This window comes from Pyrgilauda ruficollis, unplaced genomic scaffold, assembly GCF_017590135.1.
Source record: "Pyrgilauda ruficollis isolate IOZ18807 unplaced genomic scaffold, ASM1759013v1 scaffold5, whole genome shotgun sequence".
Taxonomy (NCBI): domain Eukaryota; kingdom Metazoa; phylum Chordata; class Aves; order Passeriformes; family Passeridae; genus Pyrgilauda; species Pyrgilauda ruficollis.
In genome coordinates this window covers 5,090,488-5,107,045 of record NW_024526599.1, presented here as the reverse complement: position 1 = coordinate 5,107,045, position 16,558 = coordinate 5,090,488, and the positions used below count along the sequence as shown (strand labels likewise).

At 39.5% G+C, this 16,558-nt stretch overlaps 1 protein-coding gene across 1 annotated transcript in view; it reads left to right on the top strand.

Annotated features, from left to right (window-relative positions):
* The window catches only part of DCHS2 (dachsous cadherin-related 2), a 102,309-nt gene that overhangs the window by 57,602 nt on the left and 28,149 nt on the right, over nucleotides 1-16,558 (top strand). The window contains exons 4-10 of the mRNA XM_041480135.1: nucleotides 3,194-3,430; nucleotides 4,760-5,779; nucleotides 7,146-7,321; nucleotides 7,672-7,771; nucleotides 13,162-13,319; nucleotides 14,424-15,258; nucleotides 16,189-16,428. Coding sequence (XP_041336069.1) covers nucleotides 3,194-3,430; nucleotides 4,760-5,779; nucleotides 7,146-7,321; nucleotides 7,672-7,771; nucleotides 13,162-13,319; nucleotides 14,424-15,258; nucleotides 16,189-16,428 — 2,766 coding nt within the window. The remainder of the gene's footprint in view (nucleotides 1-3,193; nucleotides 3,431-4,759; nucleotides 5,780-7,145; nucleotides 7,322-7,671; nucleotides 7,772-13,161; nucleotides 13,320-14,423; nucleotides 15,259-16,188; nucleotides 16,429-16,558) is intronic.

The window sequence follows — 16,558 nt, the reverse complement described above, 5'->3', positions numbered from 1 at the left end:
TTCTTCTTCTGGTGTGTAATTACAGGATTGTTCACCTGTGAAGCAGAATTGATTCCAGCTCTCTCTCATGCAGAATAAGGAATTAACCAGGGATAAAATCTTCAAAGCACTGCAGTGATATAAATATTAATTTGAAAAAATGAAAATTAAGTGTTTTTAAAGGCAGCAGATAAGACTGTTCATTTATATGGTCAGCCAAGCTATAAGAAACGTATCACTTTTCTTGAAGTTGACCCACACTTTGTGGTCTTCCTGGTCCCCTGTTGGGAGCTTTGGTAAAACATTCCTTGTAGAGGAGCTGTCTGATTATTCCCTTTTTATTGTCAATGTTTATAGAAACTGTTTTTCATAATGGAAGAACTTATTCTGTACTACAGCAACCTGATTGTTTTTAAGTTCTCTGAAGCCTTGAATTACAGACTGCAAATGATTGTGGTAGTAGCAATAATGAATTCCAATCTTAATTACAAAATGGGGAAGAAATGAAAACCATGGTTCATCTTCAGCCAGTGACTTAGTGAGACATGCCTCTGAGTTTCACACACTGAACCTGTGACTTTGACAGTTCCTGCTCCTTGAAATTTCCTCTGTGTTTCTGCCTTTGCAGTAGTACTCAGGCACCTCCTGTGCCGTGCTGCAGCAGATGGAATGCACCCAGCCAGCCTGCTCTCAGGTGTGCTGGCAGCTGCTTTTGGCCCAAGTGGTCCTGACTGTCCATTTTAGTCACAGTCTGCTGTTTTACCTAATCATAGAGAAAGTGAAATCCCAGATGCTGCTTTCTTCTACGGCTTCTTTCCTGTCATGTGGTGCCATAATAGAGCCTAATGAGGCATGTTCACCAACATATGGCTGAGCTATCTCAAATGTCTCTATAGATTATGTATCACCAGATGCAAAGCTAATGTCCCGTCCTACAAATGCTGAAAGAAACAGAATGTACACAGTTAAAAGCCAAAATGGGTTATTAAATTTCTGCATACTACAGTTTTTGAGGTTGGAGGGAACCATATGGAAAACACATACTTTTTACTTGGATTCTGCCCTTGTTCTTATGGTGTCATTGGTCCTGCAAAAGAGAGCTGAGTTGGTGAGATGTACTTGCCTATTCCCCTTTTTCCCTATGACACAGCAAAAGAATGAAGAAAGAAAACAAAATCTTTTATTAATTTTCTTTTTGCTTTCTGTAACTGAACTGGCATGGAGTGTGCTGCAATATGTTTAGGTCAGCAGAGAAGGAGCTTTGGTTCTGAAATATTTCTCTTCAACACGTCTTCAGAGCTCCTGGAGTGGAGTTCTGTTTGCTCCACCCTTTGCTAAAGGATATTCTGAGGTCTTTACTTACTGCTCTGAGAGTAAGATTTTCAGTGTGATGCTTTTCTGTAGAAGTTTTCCAGTTCCCACATACCTCTTGAAGTATCTAAAATGAGAAGGACATACTTATATTCTTGTCAATAGAAAAATATCCAGTTGGAAAATTAGTAACATACAGTCCATTTGATTTGTTTAAATTAATTGAAGAGAAATGGTGTTAAAAATCCATGTGTACATGTTTATCCTGTGGAGAAAAATAGTTAAACCCCTTTTTCCTTCAAGCTATAATTGCTCAGATTACCTCAGGAAATACCAAAAGTTTATGTCCTTGAAGGACTACTTTATTGAACTGCTGAAGTAATCATAAAACTCAACCATCAGAAGAAAAAAAATTTTAAAAAGCCAATTAGAATTGCATCAGTTGTTAGCAAAGGAGCTGGATCAGTACTGAACCCTGAATCTATCTGTATGTATCACTGTTGAGCTTTTAGTGTGGTGTGTCACACTGGAATAAGCTTCCCTTTTTGTTAGTGAAAAATGTTTTCCCTTGATCCTGAAGACCCTTTTACTGCATTTTAAGCATGTAAAGACATAGTTTATTATAGTGCCCTCACAGTATATTTGGAAAGTCTACTGCACGCCCATTTGAATATTTATAAAGATTTTATGTGTTTTCTATTATTCTGCTTAAAAACTGATTGTAGAAAATTCACCCTAAATTCTGAGAAGATGTAGACTCATTGAATCATCCGTTGATTCTCCTAAGGCACGTTGAGCTAACTCTAGTTTTACCCTGTCTAACCACTAAATGTCCAACTTGAATGGCAGAAATCATCCCTACTAAACTTGTCTTGACATCCAGGAAATTATAAAGGTAGCCCAAAGTTTAAAGGTTTGGTTTTACTGAACTGCCAGAGGTTCTGTGTCTTCACCAGCTTCTACAAAAAACTAGGTGATTTCTTAAAAATATCTGTAGGTATGTAAAAGGTTGTCCCTATTAGTTGAAGTATTTGAGTTTACTGCAATTTTACTGCTTGACACACTGTGATTCTAGCATGTAGTGTATATTTAGTTAAACACACTCATTGCTAAGAAAAAATTTCCTGCATTTGGTCACCTTTCATCTTCATTTTTGTGTTGAAAAATTTACTTCACAAATAGATTAGCTTGAGGAATGTACTTCCAAAGTGCTATATTTTAGGACTGAGCATTTTATTTTCTTTTCAAGTAATTACTTCATAAAGTTTATATAAAATGTAATTGTTAGCAGCTTGCAAATTCAACGGACCTTAGAATTCATTATTAAGGGGTATTTTGACCGAAACTTGTGATCAGACTGCCGGTGATTGCTTCCCAGATACTTTCCACAGAGCCCCCTGCTTCTAAGATTTACATTTTGGGGTCTTGACTCATTTTGTGTGTATGTTTTATTTCATGAGTTACTTAAGCAAAATGTCTCTACAGCCTGTTTGAAATAACATTAACTTTACCATTTGCAGAGATAAATTAATCTTCTGAAACAATACTTGTTTTCCACCCTGATGCATTTCCAAATTGGTATAGGCTAGTACTAGTAGTAAAATTTAGCATTGTTAAAGATTTAACTGAATCTAAAATTAGATTTTCTAAAATGTTTCTAAATTAGAATTATGGACACTGTTTTGAAACACAACTTGCTATCTTTCAGTGGCTCGATGAATGGCAAAGATCAAATAGTTTGAAAAGAACTTGGCTCTCAAAAATTGAATTTGGAGTGCTGATTTTTTTCCACGTGGTCTGACCTTCTCTTACAGTAGCAATACATGTTGAAACTATTTTGACAGCCTGCTGAATTTTATCTTACATCTCTCTTAAGTGCTATTTTATTTCTGTGTACTTTCAGGAATTATTTACCTGACCTCAGCTCTTGGCCACCTGGCACATTCTGCTCTCTTCCTGACTGTTTCTGCGTGGGATGGGGGTGGCCTTCCGTCTGCCAGCAATGCAGCTGTCACAGTAAACATCCTTCAGACTGTTTTGGTCCCTGCCATATTTGAGAGATCCCGGTATAGCTTTTCTGTTCCAGAAGATGCACCTGAAGACAGCGTGATTGGCACTGTAAAGGCCAGAGAGCCTTCAAGTAAGTCATGTTCTCAGTCAGAGATTATGTTGTATTTTTGTTGTGACCATTAGCAGGAAATAGCTGTAGATGATTTTTTTCCCATAAACCTCTGTGTTATTCATTCAGTCTGTCAAGCATTAAATAGAATTTAACTTTGGTATTTACAGCAACTGGTGTAATGGCTGGTTTATCAGGATGCTCTTTAGAACAATTGGCGATTCATGGTACTCTCCTTGGTGGTCCATAGAGATTGACAATGGCCTCCATTTTTTTCCTGATGGATTTCTATAATTGTAAATGAGAAGACAGGAAGCTTGTTGTGAAAGTTTAAGTAAGTGTGACGGTCTGGCTCAAGTTAAAGCATTAGCCATGTAAGGAAAATCTCAGAGCAATACTTAAAATCAGAGAGTATTCAGAAGTTTCAGAGGATCTGCAAGAAGTGCTCCTGGCCACCCCTCAAAAAATGAAACCAAAACCAACCAACCAAATAAAACCCCGTATTGTTTCAAGTTAAGTGGAGAAGTCCAGATGAATATTTGCAGGACCTTTTGAAAATGTATTTAATCCATCTGGTTTTGTTATCATTTGTAAATGGAAATGGATTAGCTCCCAACAGTCCTTGGTAATAAAGAGCCCTGTCCTGAGAGCCATACATATTTGGTTCCTATGCAGAGCAGTGGGATCTGTGAGTCCATATAACAGCCTGATGATGCATCTGTAAATGTAAGGTGGTAGGTGGCAAGGTTTCATACAAGCTTGATTAGTCAGGTCCTTCCATTTCCTTCGTTTGGGAAGAACTGTCCTCAGGGTGGAGACAGCACCCTGAGCGTGGCCTTGGTAGTAAGCCTGAATCTTTAGACAGCTTGTTATTAAGGTAGCATCTGATCTATAAATGTTACAGCAATGGTCACCCGTGAACAGTAAGTTTATTAAAATACTTTTTTTTCCAGGGAACTGCCACCTGTTTCATTTCTTGCTGTAGTGAATGCCTGTGCGTAGTGAAATTACTCCCACAAGACTAATTTATAGGTGTGTTTTTTCTGTATTTTAGATCAGGGAGAAACAAAAGGCTATTATGTGATTTTCTCTATAGAGTTTTATAATACCAGTGTGATGAAAATCAAAGAGTACAGAAGTGGACAAACTGTAGATTCATATTTTACTGAAGGGCTCCAGAGATGGGAGGAAGGAAGCATAAAAAGCCCAAGAATGTCAAACATCTGTGTAGCTTACATTTATTCCATTGAATTTAACAGCATGCATTCTCCCCAGATGTTCTTGCCAATGTTTATGTTATCACTTCCATTATTTTTTTGTTATACTTCTTGTTGTTGTTTCCGTTTCTAGATTCGCTAGAAGTGGTTTCTTACAGAATTTGTTCCGGTGATCCGGATGGGAAGTTCTCCATTGACCCCCAGTTTGGCATTATCCGCACCAAGAAACAGCTTGACCATGAAGCTCAGTCTGTTGTGGTGCTCACTGTTCAGTCACAGCTGGGTGACTCCCCCGTCTACAGCAGCACTCAAGTCAACATATCAGTGATAGACATCAATGACAACCCCCCAGTGTTTCTTACCAAATCTGATAAGGTAACCATCTCATGTACCCAGCCTGCCGGCACTGCTGTCTACATTGCTCATGCAGAAGACAAAGACAGTGGCCTAAATGGGGCAATCAAATACAGTATTGCAAGCAAGCAGTCAGATGCATTTAGCATTGATCCAAGTCTCGGAGTGGTGAACCTTACTAGGACAGTGTTTGCGGAAAAGCAGCAGGAATACACTCTACACATAGCAGCTGAAGACTGCGGAAGTCCTCCTCTGACTTCTTTGCTGATGCTGACAGTGGTTATTGAAGAGCAGAAGATGGGCACTACTTTGGTTTTCCAAAGCTTGGTGTATCAAATAGAAGTCAGTGAAGCTACCTCTCCAGGTGCCCAAATCCTTCAAGTTCAAGCCCACTCACTCGATCCACGAAGCGTTACCTCCAATCTGACATATTCCTTAGAGCCTAGCACTGATTCTGTTGTGTTTGGAATCAGCTCTGATACTGGCTGGATTTATCTTCGGAAACATTTGAACTATGAATGCACACAGATGCTGAGTTTTAGAGCATTGGTCAGCACATCTGAGGATGAAAACCTTAGGCATAATGCAAGTGCATCTATAATAGTTAATGTCCTGGATGAAAATGATCATTCTCCCATGTTTATGCGTGAGAGCTACTTCTTTGAAATTGAGGAAAATCCAATTCCCAGTGGTGTGGTTGGCACCATTACAGCTGTTGACAAAGACTCAGGAAGAAATGGACAGCTTTCCTATTTCCTCTTGTCTGATGGAAAGTATTTCAAGATGAATTCTAACACAGGTAGCATTTTATGATTTGTAATTTGCCTAATATTGCTTTTGGAAAGCAACCTTCTCTAAGACGACAGAAGTAAAGTATAAAGCTTCCAGGAACTGCTGTCAATCTTTTGGGTTGATATATGAATATTTTAACTCAGAGTGTCACAATTTGGGGATGAAATGAGCCCAATATATATTCATGAAGAATGGACTAGCCCTTAAGATTTTAATTTTTTCATTACTTTGTTCAGGTCACTTGGTCATAAGTTTCAGTGTTTGGCTGAAACAAATTAAAAGAGGTTTTAAGTTATAGCTTCAGTAGTTCATATGAGAAAATTTTTTGCCTGTGATCAAGTACAGTTGAAAAGTACGGATCAGCCATAAGTAACTATAAAGGTATTCATGAAGTTAGACAAAGTGATTTAAAATAATTGTGAATGCTTCTGTAACTGACATCAAAACTGAGTTCATGTTCTACATGGCATCAGAGAAGTCAAATTGGCTGAGAGAGATTTTTCACAGCATAGGATGTACTCTGCAGTGAATCCCAAATGCCTCAAGTAATAAGGGTTATGTCTACACAATATAACACCAGAGACCAGAGCACGGAGAGCCTAAAGGAAGGGAATCCTTTAAGGGATACAGGCATCGTAAATAATCCAGTTTAGCAAAATGATATGTAGGAAGCAATGATCTGCTGTTTAAAATTCTTATTTCCAGATGTCCAGTCCCCATGGGGAGTGAATAGGCCTTTCCAGAATTTCTCTGTATGAATCTCAAAATAAAAGCAAGTTCCTTTTAAGCACACTTATGGAACTTTACAGGCAAACAGAATACTGCGAGTTAACCAAGAAGGTTTTTAAAAACCACGTGGTTACCTGTGTGATGAGCTTTGGTCAACCACAAATCTCTGCCTATATTGGGTATGGCTAAGCAGACAGGGAGAATATTGGTCAGATTTATTTGCTGGGTTTACCAGAATGTATGGGAGACATAATGGTTTATGATTAATGTACATAATTAATAAAGGCCCCTTGTTAGCAGTTAAACCCCTGTGCTCATGTGTTATCTGTTCTGGAGTGTGGTGGAGGCCAGATGGATTTCTTTGGAAGGTCAGCACTTTGGTTCATACTGTTTTATACCTTTGCTCGGGGCACCCAGTGTACAGTAAAACATGTCATAGGGCACTAAATGTGCAAAACTGTGATTGACAGAATGTTTCTGCAGGATGGGGTTTGGAAAGCTGAGTTTTTCATGTTGGTGATCAGGTGTATCAGAGGGCACATGTCATAATTTCACATTGAATTAAATGCATAATTGCACGCACTGAGTGCTAGCACACAGTAAACGCCTAACTCCATTTCTCCCCCCTTTTCCTTGGCCGTCAGGTGAAATCATAAACTGGGCGGCACTGGACCGCGAGGAGCGGGCGCACCACGAGCTGCGGGTGCTGGCGACAGACGCGGGGCGGCCCCGGCGCAGCGCCACGGCCACCGTGCACATCGCCGTGCGCGACCGCAACGACCACGCGCCGCGCTTCCCGCAGGGGGCGCTGCGCCGACAGGTGGGGCGGGGAACCGCGCAGCGAGCCCTTCCGAACCGGGGCACTGCACATCGCGCCAAAGGATAATACTAGCGCAGTTCTGTTCGTGTGTGCAGGGCATCCCTTTTGGTTTCCTACCTCCGAGCTTGCCATAGTAAAGATGCTCAAGTTAGTGCTCTATGCAGACTGCGACAGAGGGTTGCTAGAACTCTTGTTTAACCATCTCCTGAAATGCTCATTGCACACTCTAAATATTAGCGAAATGGAAAATAGTGCAGCAACTAAACTCTTGTGTTATGGCAAGGGATTTGTTTTAAGACTGCCTTTATCTGTATATAATTGCAAATCATTTATGAACTGCTTGGTGACAGGTTTTGGAAGGGCAGCCATCAGGGACACTTGTTGCCACCATCTTTGCAAAAGACTTCGATTCTGGAAACAACGGTGTTGTATTATATTCAATAGAATCAGGTAAGAATTTCAAGGGTTAATTAATACAAAAAGATACATTAAAATAAGTAGCATTTTAGAAAAACCATGCATCATACAAGATTTTATGTTTATTTTGTGTCAGATAGAATAAAGCTGCCTTTGTAAATAGGAATCAACACCACCATGTGTCTTATGAAGTATTTAAGGAAGTGCAAGCAGCTGCCTTTCCTCCCTTTGCTCTCTGTCCCATCTTTCATGTGGTTTGGTTGCATCTGTGGCTGGCCAGAGAGTGTTCAAACAGCTCTCAGAAAAGACTAGGACCATGATCTTTTACTGTACAGTTTAGTATTTCAGTCAGTTTACATCTTAAAGAAAAAATTATCTCCCTTTTCCCATGACCAGTTGGAAATTTTCCTGCTAAAATAACAGTTTGTGACAGTCTGAGACAGGGATCAGAGGGATCAGCTGATAATCTGGGCAAACAATGAGGTTTGTGGGTTTTAGTTCAGGTTTCACCCCTTGTTTAGCAGTGTGCTAACCTGACATAGTGTGGCTGCATGAAAACACTTCTCTTTAGTTTTCCCCATACTACATGTAGTAGTTCGCTTCTGGGGTAAGTGGTAGGATCCAGTTTTGTTTGAAGTGAAATTAATAACAGAGCAGTCCTAAGTTAGAACATGAGTGGGACTGGGGCATTAATACTGGTAGGAGACATAGATGTGATGTCTGGATTTGCTGCATACCACTTGCTATGCTTTCATAAGAGTGGGAACTCCATCTATAACCAGGAAGGAAAACAGGTCTGTTCCTCCTGCTTTCCTTCACTATTGCTTCAAAACAGTAAGAGTTCCCAGGAGAAGAACTATTTCTTTTTTGCTTGGTTTCTGTTCTCTTCTACCAGTTTAATGTAATCAATACTTTTTAAGGTTGGGATTTGTAATCTATGGTAATTTGCACATAAACTTTACAGTTTCATCAGAGCAAGAAAACATAATTCCCTTAATTTGGATATAAATGGCTGCCTATTCCAAGGGAATTGGATGGTGTCTTAGACTTCTGCATTGTAAGTAAGAATATTTTGCACAAATAAGTTCCCCCTTGTAAAAAAGGGAACGAGTAGTGTGCAACCCTTTGTTTGAAGAGTGATGGCCAGGCAATACAGGAAGTGTTTTTCAGGGGTCTTTGCCTGTTCGTGTATCTAACTATATCCCCTTCCTTCAAACAGCACATAGGACTTTCTTACTGGCTTCACTGTAGAGCCCCCAGAGGGGAGTAAGTAAGAGTTCAAATTATAAAAATGACTAGCAACACAAAATATGACTGGTCTTGCAAAAGGCCTCTTTGGAAAGAACAAAAGCATAAAACCAGCAGCAAACACACCCCCATTTCCCCCATTTCAAATGCAAAAAACCACTAAAAAATCCCTCCCAGCCTTGGAACTAGATATTTTCCTGATAAACAAATCCAGAAACAGCTGAGCTTCTCTGATACTAATTTTTGTTGTTAGTTGGCTCACAGCCTTTAACATCTGGTCTTCTGTTTCACGGTGAAGTTTTTGCCTGGTTTATATTTAAAATAGTATTTTCTTGTTCTGGGACACTGTTCAGTACTTAAATATGAAGAAGGAACATGATCTGATTTACAGCCATATTTGTTAAACAGAGAGACAGCAGGTTAATTGGAGAACTCCACACAGACCAGTGCTCTATTCTTCAGTCATGGGTCTGCCACAAGATGGAGAGCTGCAAGTGTCAGTGTTAGCTGTTAAGCTTGTAAAAGTTGCTAGGTAATTTTTAATGTTTTTGAAGTCTTAAAAAATTTTAAGATAGGAGCAATATATTAAGCTATGCAGGAATGTTAATGACAAATGTCAACAAAATACATGAGGGCAAATTTGTAAAAGAACTGTAAGGTTTACACACCAGATGAATTTTGGGTTACAGGGAAGTGTTTCCTTCAAAATGCCCCTTCCTCTTCCTAGAAAATCAAAGCAAACCATCCTTTAAAAATGTGTATGTATGGAAGTGGGTGGTCACATGACCCTACTTCCACTTCTGTGTTATCACTGATGCAGAGGGAGTTAATCTCAGATGCGTGTACTATTTATTCCTTAGTGATGCTGGCAGTCAGAAAGTGATTTGCCTGTTCTTCTTTATGAGTGTCAATAGGATATAGTATAGCATTTATAACAGAAATTAGTATGTATTTATAGGGCATCTGGAACTACTGCTTTCTGTGTTAAGTCTAGCATTGACAGAGGCTTTTACAGTTATATTTGGAGCAATTATGTGAATGCAACATTAGCCCTTGACTACACAAGTGCCAAGAGAAGCCTAGTTACACTGCTAACATGCACAAATTGGCACGTGCTGTCCATGTGTCTGTGAAGCAGTCCTTGTTCTCCAGAATGACTTGGAAGCAGCATGCAGGGAGCATTCGTAGACTTGTAGAGGGCTACATTTCTGCACAAGCCCTCATAATGTTCAGGTTCTTTGGGAGCCATGGCCTTGCCTTCCTCTTTTCTGTTAAAGGAAGCGACTTTTCCATCATTTCAAAGGAGAAGAACATGGTCAGGGTCACTAAGTATTTTAATGCCTAAGAAAGAAAGAGTTGTTCAGGAAATCAGGTAAAAATACATAGCTAACTATCACTGTGTGCTGAGGTCACTAATCTCTGAGAAATCTTTAGTGTTATTTTCTGCCTGCTTTCTGGGCCATTTTGCCTAAATGCCAGTTTCTGTAAGGCCTGAATGTTCAGCCAGCCAAAGTTCACAGTAAGGCATTGCTTGATGTTTCTCAGGGCACCATTTTTTTTTTCTTTTTGGTTCTAAACTACAATTTCTCTGATCATCTTTGAGAGCACAGAGCTGAAAGAATGGCTGAGTTTTGGAGAACCTCATGTAAATGAAAGTCTGGCCAACAGTTGGACAAGACAGAGGTGAAACACTTAATTGTAAAAACATATGTATTTATTGGCAGGTTACCTTTGCAAACTCAAGAAGAGACTGTGGCCATTGGAATCTAGTTTTTGAGAGATTCAATTTTTTTCTGTTCCATGCTTCATCTACTCTTACCAGTTTCCTTATTTCTTAACCATTTCTCCTATACTTTCTTCCTTTTCTCCTCAGGTACAAAAGGACATATTTAGGGTGTATGATATAAGCAGCAGTTGTCTAATTCAGATGACTTATGGAGATGAGAGCTAAAGAAATATTTCTGGAAATGCAGTGAGCGTGAGCTTTTAGACCAATGACTTAAATGCTGTACAGGTGTTAAACTTTTTCCTCAGTGTAAAAGTTGTTTCTGAATTTCAGTCAAATGGCTACACTTGGAATACATTTTAAAAATAGATTGATAATAATACTAAAACCAGATATGGGGCATTTCAGTTTTGACTGTTTTTATAACGTGGTATCAGATAAAAAAATGAAAATGTGAAACACTTACAAAATAGAAGTCCCAAGGGCTTTTTGTTCTATACAATATCTCTTTCCAGCATTTTCAGACTTTTTTGTTACTTTTATTGCCACCAAAATATGTACAAAACTATTTCATGCAATATTTGAACTTTAGTGTAACTGTAAGTGTAGATTTTAGCAAAATACTGAAAATATACACTTGCAATTCACATTGTGTTCTGTTTCTCATATCTCCTGTGACTTTTGCTTAGCTGGGATTTTATGTCATTAAACATTCTATGGAACAAAATAGCAGATCTGTGACTGTAGACATATTGTTGGGACCTACACCAGGAAAGTAAACCAAAAGCTATTTATGAAAGCAGTAATATAACAGCATTAATATTTTGAAACTACCATAAAAAATGCAAAATGCAAGACTGTCTCATTCAATATAATTGTCTTTATATATTGTTTCCTTTTTTTGGCAATTTCCTTGTTAATGTTCCAGACAGCAAGACTCAACTCAGAAGGGACTGATGGAGAATTAGAAAGCTATATTCACACAAAAAATAGCAGAACAATATTGCAAAAAACTCCTATTTGTTATTTGTGAAAATCCAGTTTTCTAATTAGCTTGCTAAATATTTTTTTTCTTCAAATGCTACAGGTGCAAATATTTTACAGTTGCAGATGATATAATTGGATACACATCTATATGTGCAGTTAACTAATTTGAATGCGCAGATTTGGAGAACGTAAACTGCTTCATGCTCACTTAGGTGCCTATGGAAATATAGTTGTTTATGCGTGTTTTGTGTGCTACATCTGCACTGAATTTATTTTTACCACAGTTGCTTACTGTAATAGCGGTTCTTATGCTGCATGGCTTTATTTAACCCACTAGCACACCTTATTAAAAATTCACATAACAGAAAGCTGTTTGGATAGGTTTCTAAGAGAGAAGTACTTATAACAATTGTGATTTTCTCAGTTTCTGGTGATGTTTACAGAGTAATAGATACTTTTCCATTTTACTAAAATTTGGAAGTAATTTGTATTCTATTTCTTGAACATGGGGGAGCTATGTATCAATCTCTTTTCCCAGGGGAGGTTTAGATTGGATATTAGGAAATATTTCTTTACTTAATGATTTGTCAAGCATTGGAACAGGCTGCCCAGGGAGGTGGTGGAGTCATCATCCCCAGAGGTATTTAAAATACATGTAGACATGGTACTTAGGGACATGGTTTTGGGAATTTGGCAGTGTTGGATTAAAGGTTCCACTTGATCTTAAGGATCTTTTCTTCAACTTAAATGATTCTCTAATTCTAAGTCATGAAGAGCTATTTATTCATCTATGTTAAAATAATTCTTTGCAACTGTCAAATAAATGATGTGGCTGCAAGTAATAACTTTAATTAAAAGCCACTTATTATTAGAGTGCCACCAGTCCTCGATGAAAGATACAAGCATAATTTCCAACATTCACATGCAACAGCTTACTGTAAGATTGTAGCTGCCCCCAACTAGCGGCTGGTACGGAGCGCAGGGAGGGCAGGTGGTGTGGCTGCAGTCACGGTGTATCAGCAGTGCTCTTTGCTGGCCCCGTAATCTGCGAGTCACAGGAGATACTCAACCCTTCATGCCAGTTTGGAGACTAAGACTTAATTCTTTCTCTGGCCCTGTCTGCCAAGGTTAGAAATAGGAGGACCAGTCCTGGGCTATCTGTCACCCTCCTGATGCACACATGATTGGTGTGAGTAAAGTTTGTACAAAACTGGGCTGTTGCTTTAGTACTCAATGCAGTTTCTCCCCATATTTTTCTAAATCCACATTAAGTGGTTTATAATAAGTAAGTACTCAATGAAGGAAGAGGAGGTGAACCAAACAAGCCAGAGAGATCCAAATGAGTGCAGCAGGTTCCTTTCCTCTGGGTCCTGCTCCTTTGCACTGTTCGTTACAATGTTCTGTACTATGGAGGCAAGCTGTTACTGATTTGCAATAACACATATCCATTTTTACGCTACAGAAGAGGATATAGGATACTTCCAGATTGATGCTGTCAGTGGAGAGTTAAGAACAACACGGCCTCTGTCACATGCTGAGAGATCTGACTACAGAATGATGGTGATAGCCAAGGACCAGGGGATGCCTTCGCTTCAAGGGCATGCTGCTGTTTGCATCCAGGTACTTATTTACCTTGTACAGATAGATTTAATTACGTTAAATGCTTAACTTTTCTTTTTTAAATGCTTTCTTTCTTTGAAGAAAAAAACAATTTTGGAAGAAGGTTGGGAAATAAACCGAAAAAAGGAAGAAGTTCAAAATTGTAAGCACCTTGTCTAGTGGTAATTTTCCTTAGCTGTTTTTCTGTTGAGGGAGGAAGTCAGAGGGCAGACTCATTTTGATTTGTTAAGGATGCACAGCAGCATTCTGGATCATCTTGCAAATAGATGATGCTTGTGCTTTAGAAAATCGTTGGAAACACTGGGAAGTAGGAGGAAAATATCCAGGTAGGCAGAGAGAAAAATATCAAGTGGGATTGAAAGTGGGGAAGAGAGTAGGCTTTTTTGTTTTCTCCACTAAGTTGCTCTCTTTTCTAAATTCTGCGTCTGTAACTTTGTATAAGGATATCTTATTTCTTTGTGTTGGTTTACACAGGGCTGCTCTTCGTGGGAGTGTGAAATGCAGCATGGGCTCATTCCATAGCCAGCCACCTGCTGTTCATCGAGCCACAGTGGGGCTGCTTTGTCCAGGCCACCTGTGCACTCCTCTGTCAGAGGCTGAATGTTATTGAGGCTACTATTTTCAAGTCACCCTAAAAATGGTTAATTTTGGATAGCTTGTAGCTTCAGTCCTGACAAGGCAAATGCTGTTCCCAAGTTAAAGAGAGTTAAAGAACTCCTCTCCCTGAGCAATGAGAGAAACACTGGGTGATGAACTGACTGTAGCTCCCATTCCCTGTCTCCCTGCACCCCTGGAGGAGGAGGGAGGGGTGGGGGAAGGTGTGTTTTTAAGCTCTTATTGTACTTCTCATTATCCTGCTCTGATTTTGTTTGCAATAAGTTCAGTTAATATCTCTATTTCTAGTCTGTTTTGGCCATGATGGTATTTGCTGAGTGATCTCTCCTGGTCCTTAGCTCATGAACTTTCATTATGTTTCCAGTGGCAGAGGGGAGTGAGAAAGCAGCTTTGCTGGTACCTGGCATCCAGCCAGGGTCAGGCCACTACACATTACAATATTCATAACAGCAGTGGGAAAATACTGCAGTCTTTGTGTTTTGGTTGCAGGTCATCCCACTTTCCAGCGGGAGATCTGGCTTCTTTCAGGACTTCAAGCACTTTGTTGTACCTGAAAATTTTAAACCTGCACAAGTGTTGGATTCTCTGAAGGCATCGAGTAACCATCTAGCACTTAACAGGAAAGTGCATTTCAGTATTGCTAAAGATGATAATGTTCATTTTGAAATAGACAGCTTAACAGGAGACCTTTATCTTTCCAAGGAACTTGATTATGAAACAGATTCGCACTTTCTTTTGCAAGTTATTATAAAGGATTATAATAATCCCCCACAAAATAGCACTGTCTTCCTAAGTATTGATGTAGAAGATAAGAATGATCATTCTCCACATTTTCAAGATGACTTTGTAGTGATTGGCATAGAAGAAAATGTACCCATTGGCACTCTGGTTTACACATTCAATGCAAAGGATGGAGATGGTGGTTTTCTGAACAGCAAAATAGAGTATTCCTTAGAAAGAAGTAACACAGGTGAAAATCCATTTCTTATTCACCCTTTGTATGGCACCTTGACCACAGCTTCTCCACTGGACAGGGAGATTACTCGTTCTGTGATCTTGACAGTGTTTGCAGAAGACCAGGCAAAAAATCTGACTGATCGTCGTCTGGATTCCCTGGCTGTCAAAATTGTTATTTTAGATATCAATGACAACAGTCCCAGTTTTATGTCTTCGCCTCTTTCCTATGTCATGGAGGATGTGGAGGTGGGCTTCCTTGTACACCACATAATTGCAAAGGATCCTGATGAGGGAAGAAATGGACAAGTTACATATCACATTCTTTCAGGCAATGAAAACAAAGCCTTTGTACTGGATAAAATCACAGGTATCATATTTTCTTGTCTCTGGGGTTTCTTGTGTTGTGATTCTCACAGTAACATTTGGGAGAGCTTACCATACAACAGTGAAATACCACATGTGTGGCACTCTGCCCAGGTGACTTATTGTCCTCAGGAGTGATTGCCTTGGGCAGAGCACCACACAAGCAGGGCAGTGCAGAGCACAGTGGTCAAGCACTGTGAGACTCAGCTCAAAAATTTTGGCATAACACTGTTACTGTGTTGTGTAGGTGTACTGGGGCATCCTCCAATAGTGTATTGAGGAAGGTGGGAAGAAAATGCAGACAGTGAAATACTTCATTCTGATTTTGGTGTGATGCATACTTAAAGCATGTGCACACATGTATGTTATGGTATGTACCTATGAGGAAAGGCAAAGTTCAGATCAGGGAGTCTGCATTACACTGTGGGTGGAATGTGTTCAGTGGAAGCTCAAAGTGCTGATGAATTTCATTCTTCAGCCCTCTGAAAGTCTCTGCTTCCTAACTATTATACCATGTTCTCATAAATGCAAGTATCACCTTAATTGTTGTAATATTTTCTAGTTCTTATTCTGATTTTGAATCCATTAGGTGATGCAGCTGACACTGATTTGTAGAGTTCCTAACTGCATAACTTACGTGCAAAAGAAGACAAATATTTAAGTTAAATATAGCTAAAAAGTTAAGCCCAAAGTTAAATAAATAGGAGTCTCTGAAATTCACTTTAATTTTCCATGAATCCCAATTTCCTGGATGCCAAAGGCAGTATTTCTGGGCCAATTAGCACTGTAGAGGGAATCAAAGGTAATGAATGCAAAGTCCAGAAGCCTTGCAGCAGTGGCATGGTGATGCTACATTGAAGCTGTGAGTGCTGGAGCAGCTGGGTTCCTAACCTGGACGAGGATACTTTTTAAAAACATTTTTTCTTTAAACTAGGACTCTTGACTACAGCCCAGTTTCTAGACCGTGAGGTTCAGGAACGCTACAGTTTGACAGTCATCGCTCTTGATGACGGCAGTCCAGCTCTCTCTGCCACACAAGTTCTAACCATCATTGTTCTTGATGTGAATGATGAGGCCCCGAGATTCCTGGAGCAACTTTATGAGACTGCAGTTCATGAGAACCGAGATCCAGGGGAGTTTGTCATAAAAGTGGAGGCTGTGGACCGAGATGCAGGTAATTTGTGTCCTTTTGCTTGTTATTTACTTGTGGACCATAGTAGGCCAATCCAATCTTGATGTCTTGTGTGCACAGATGTTGTGCTTTTCCCAAGGTAATGTATGTCTTTTGGGTTTCCAAATATGAG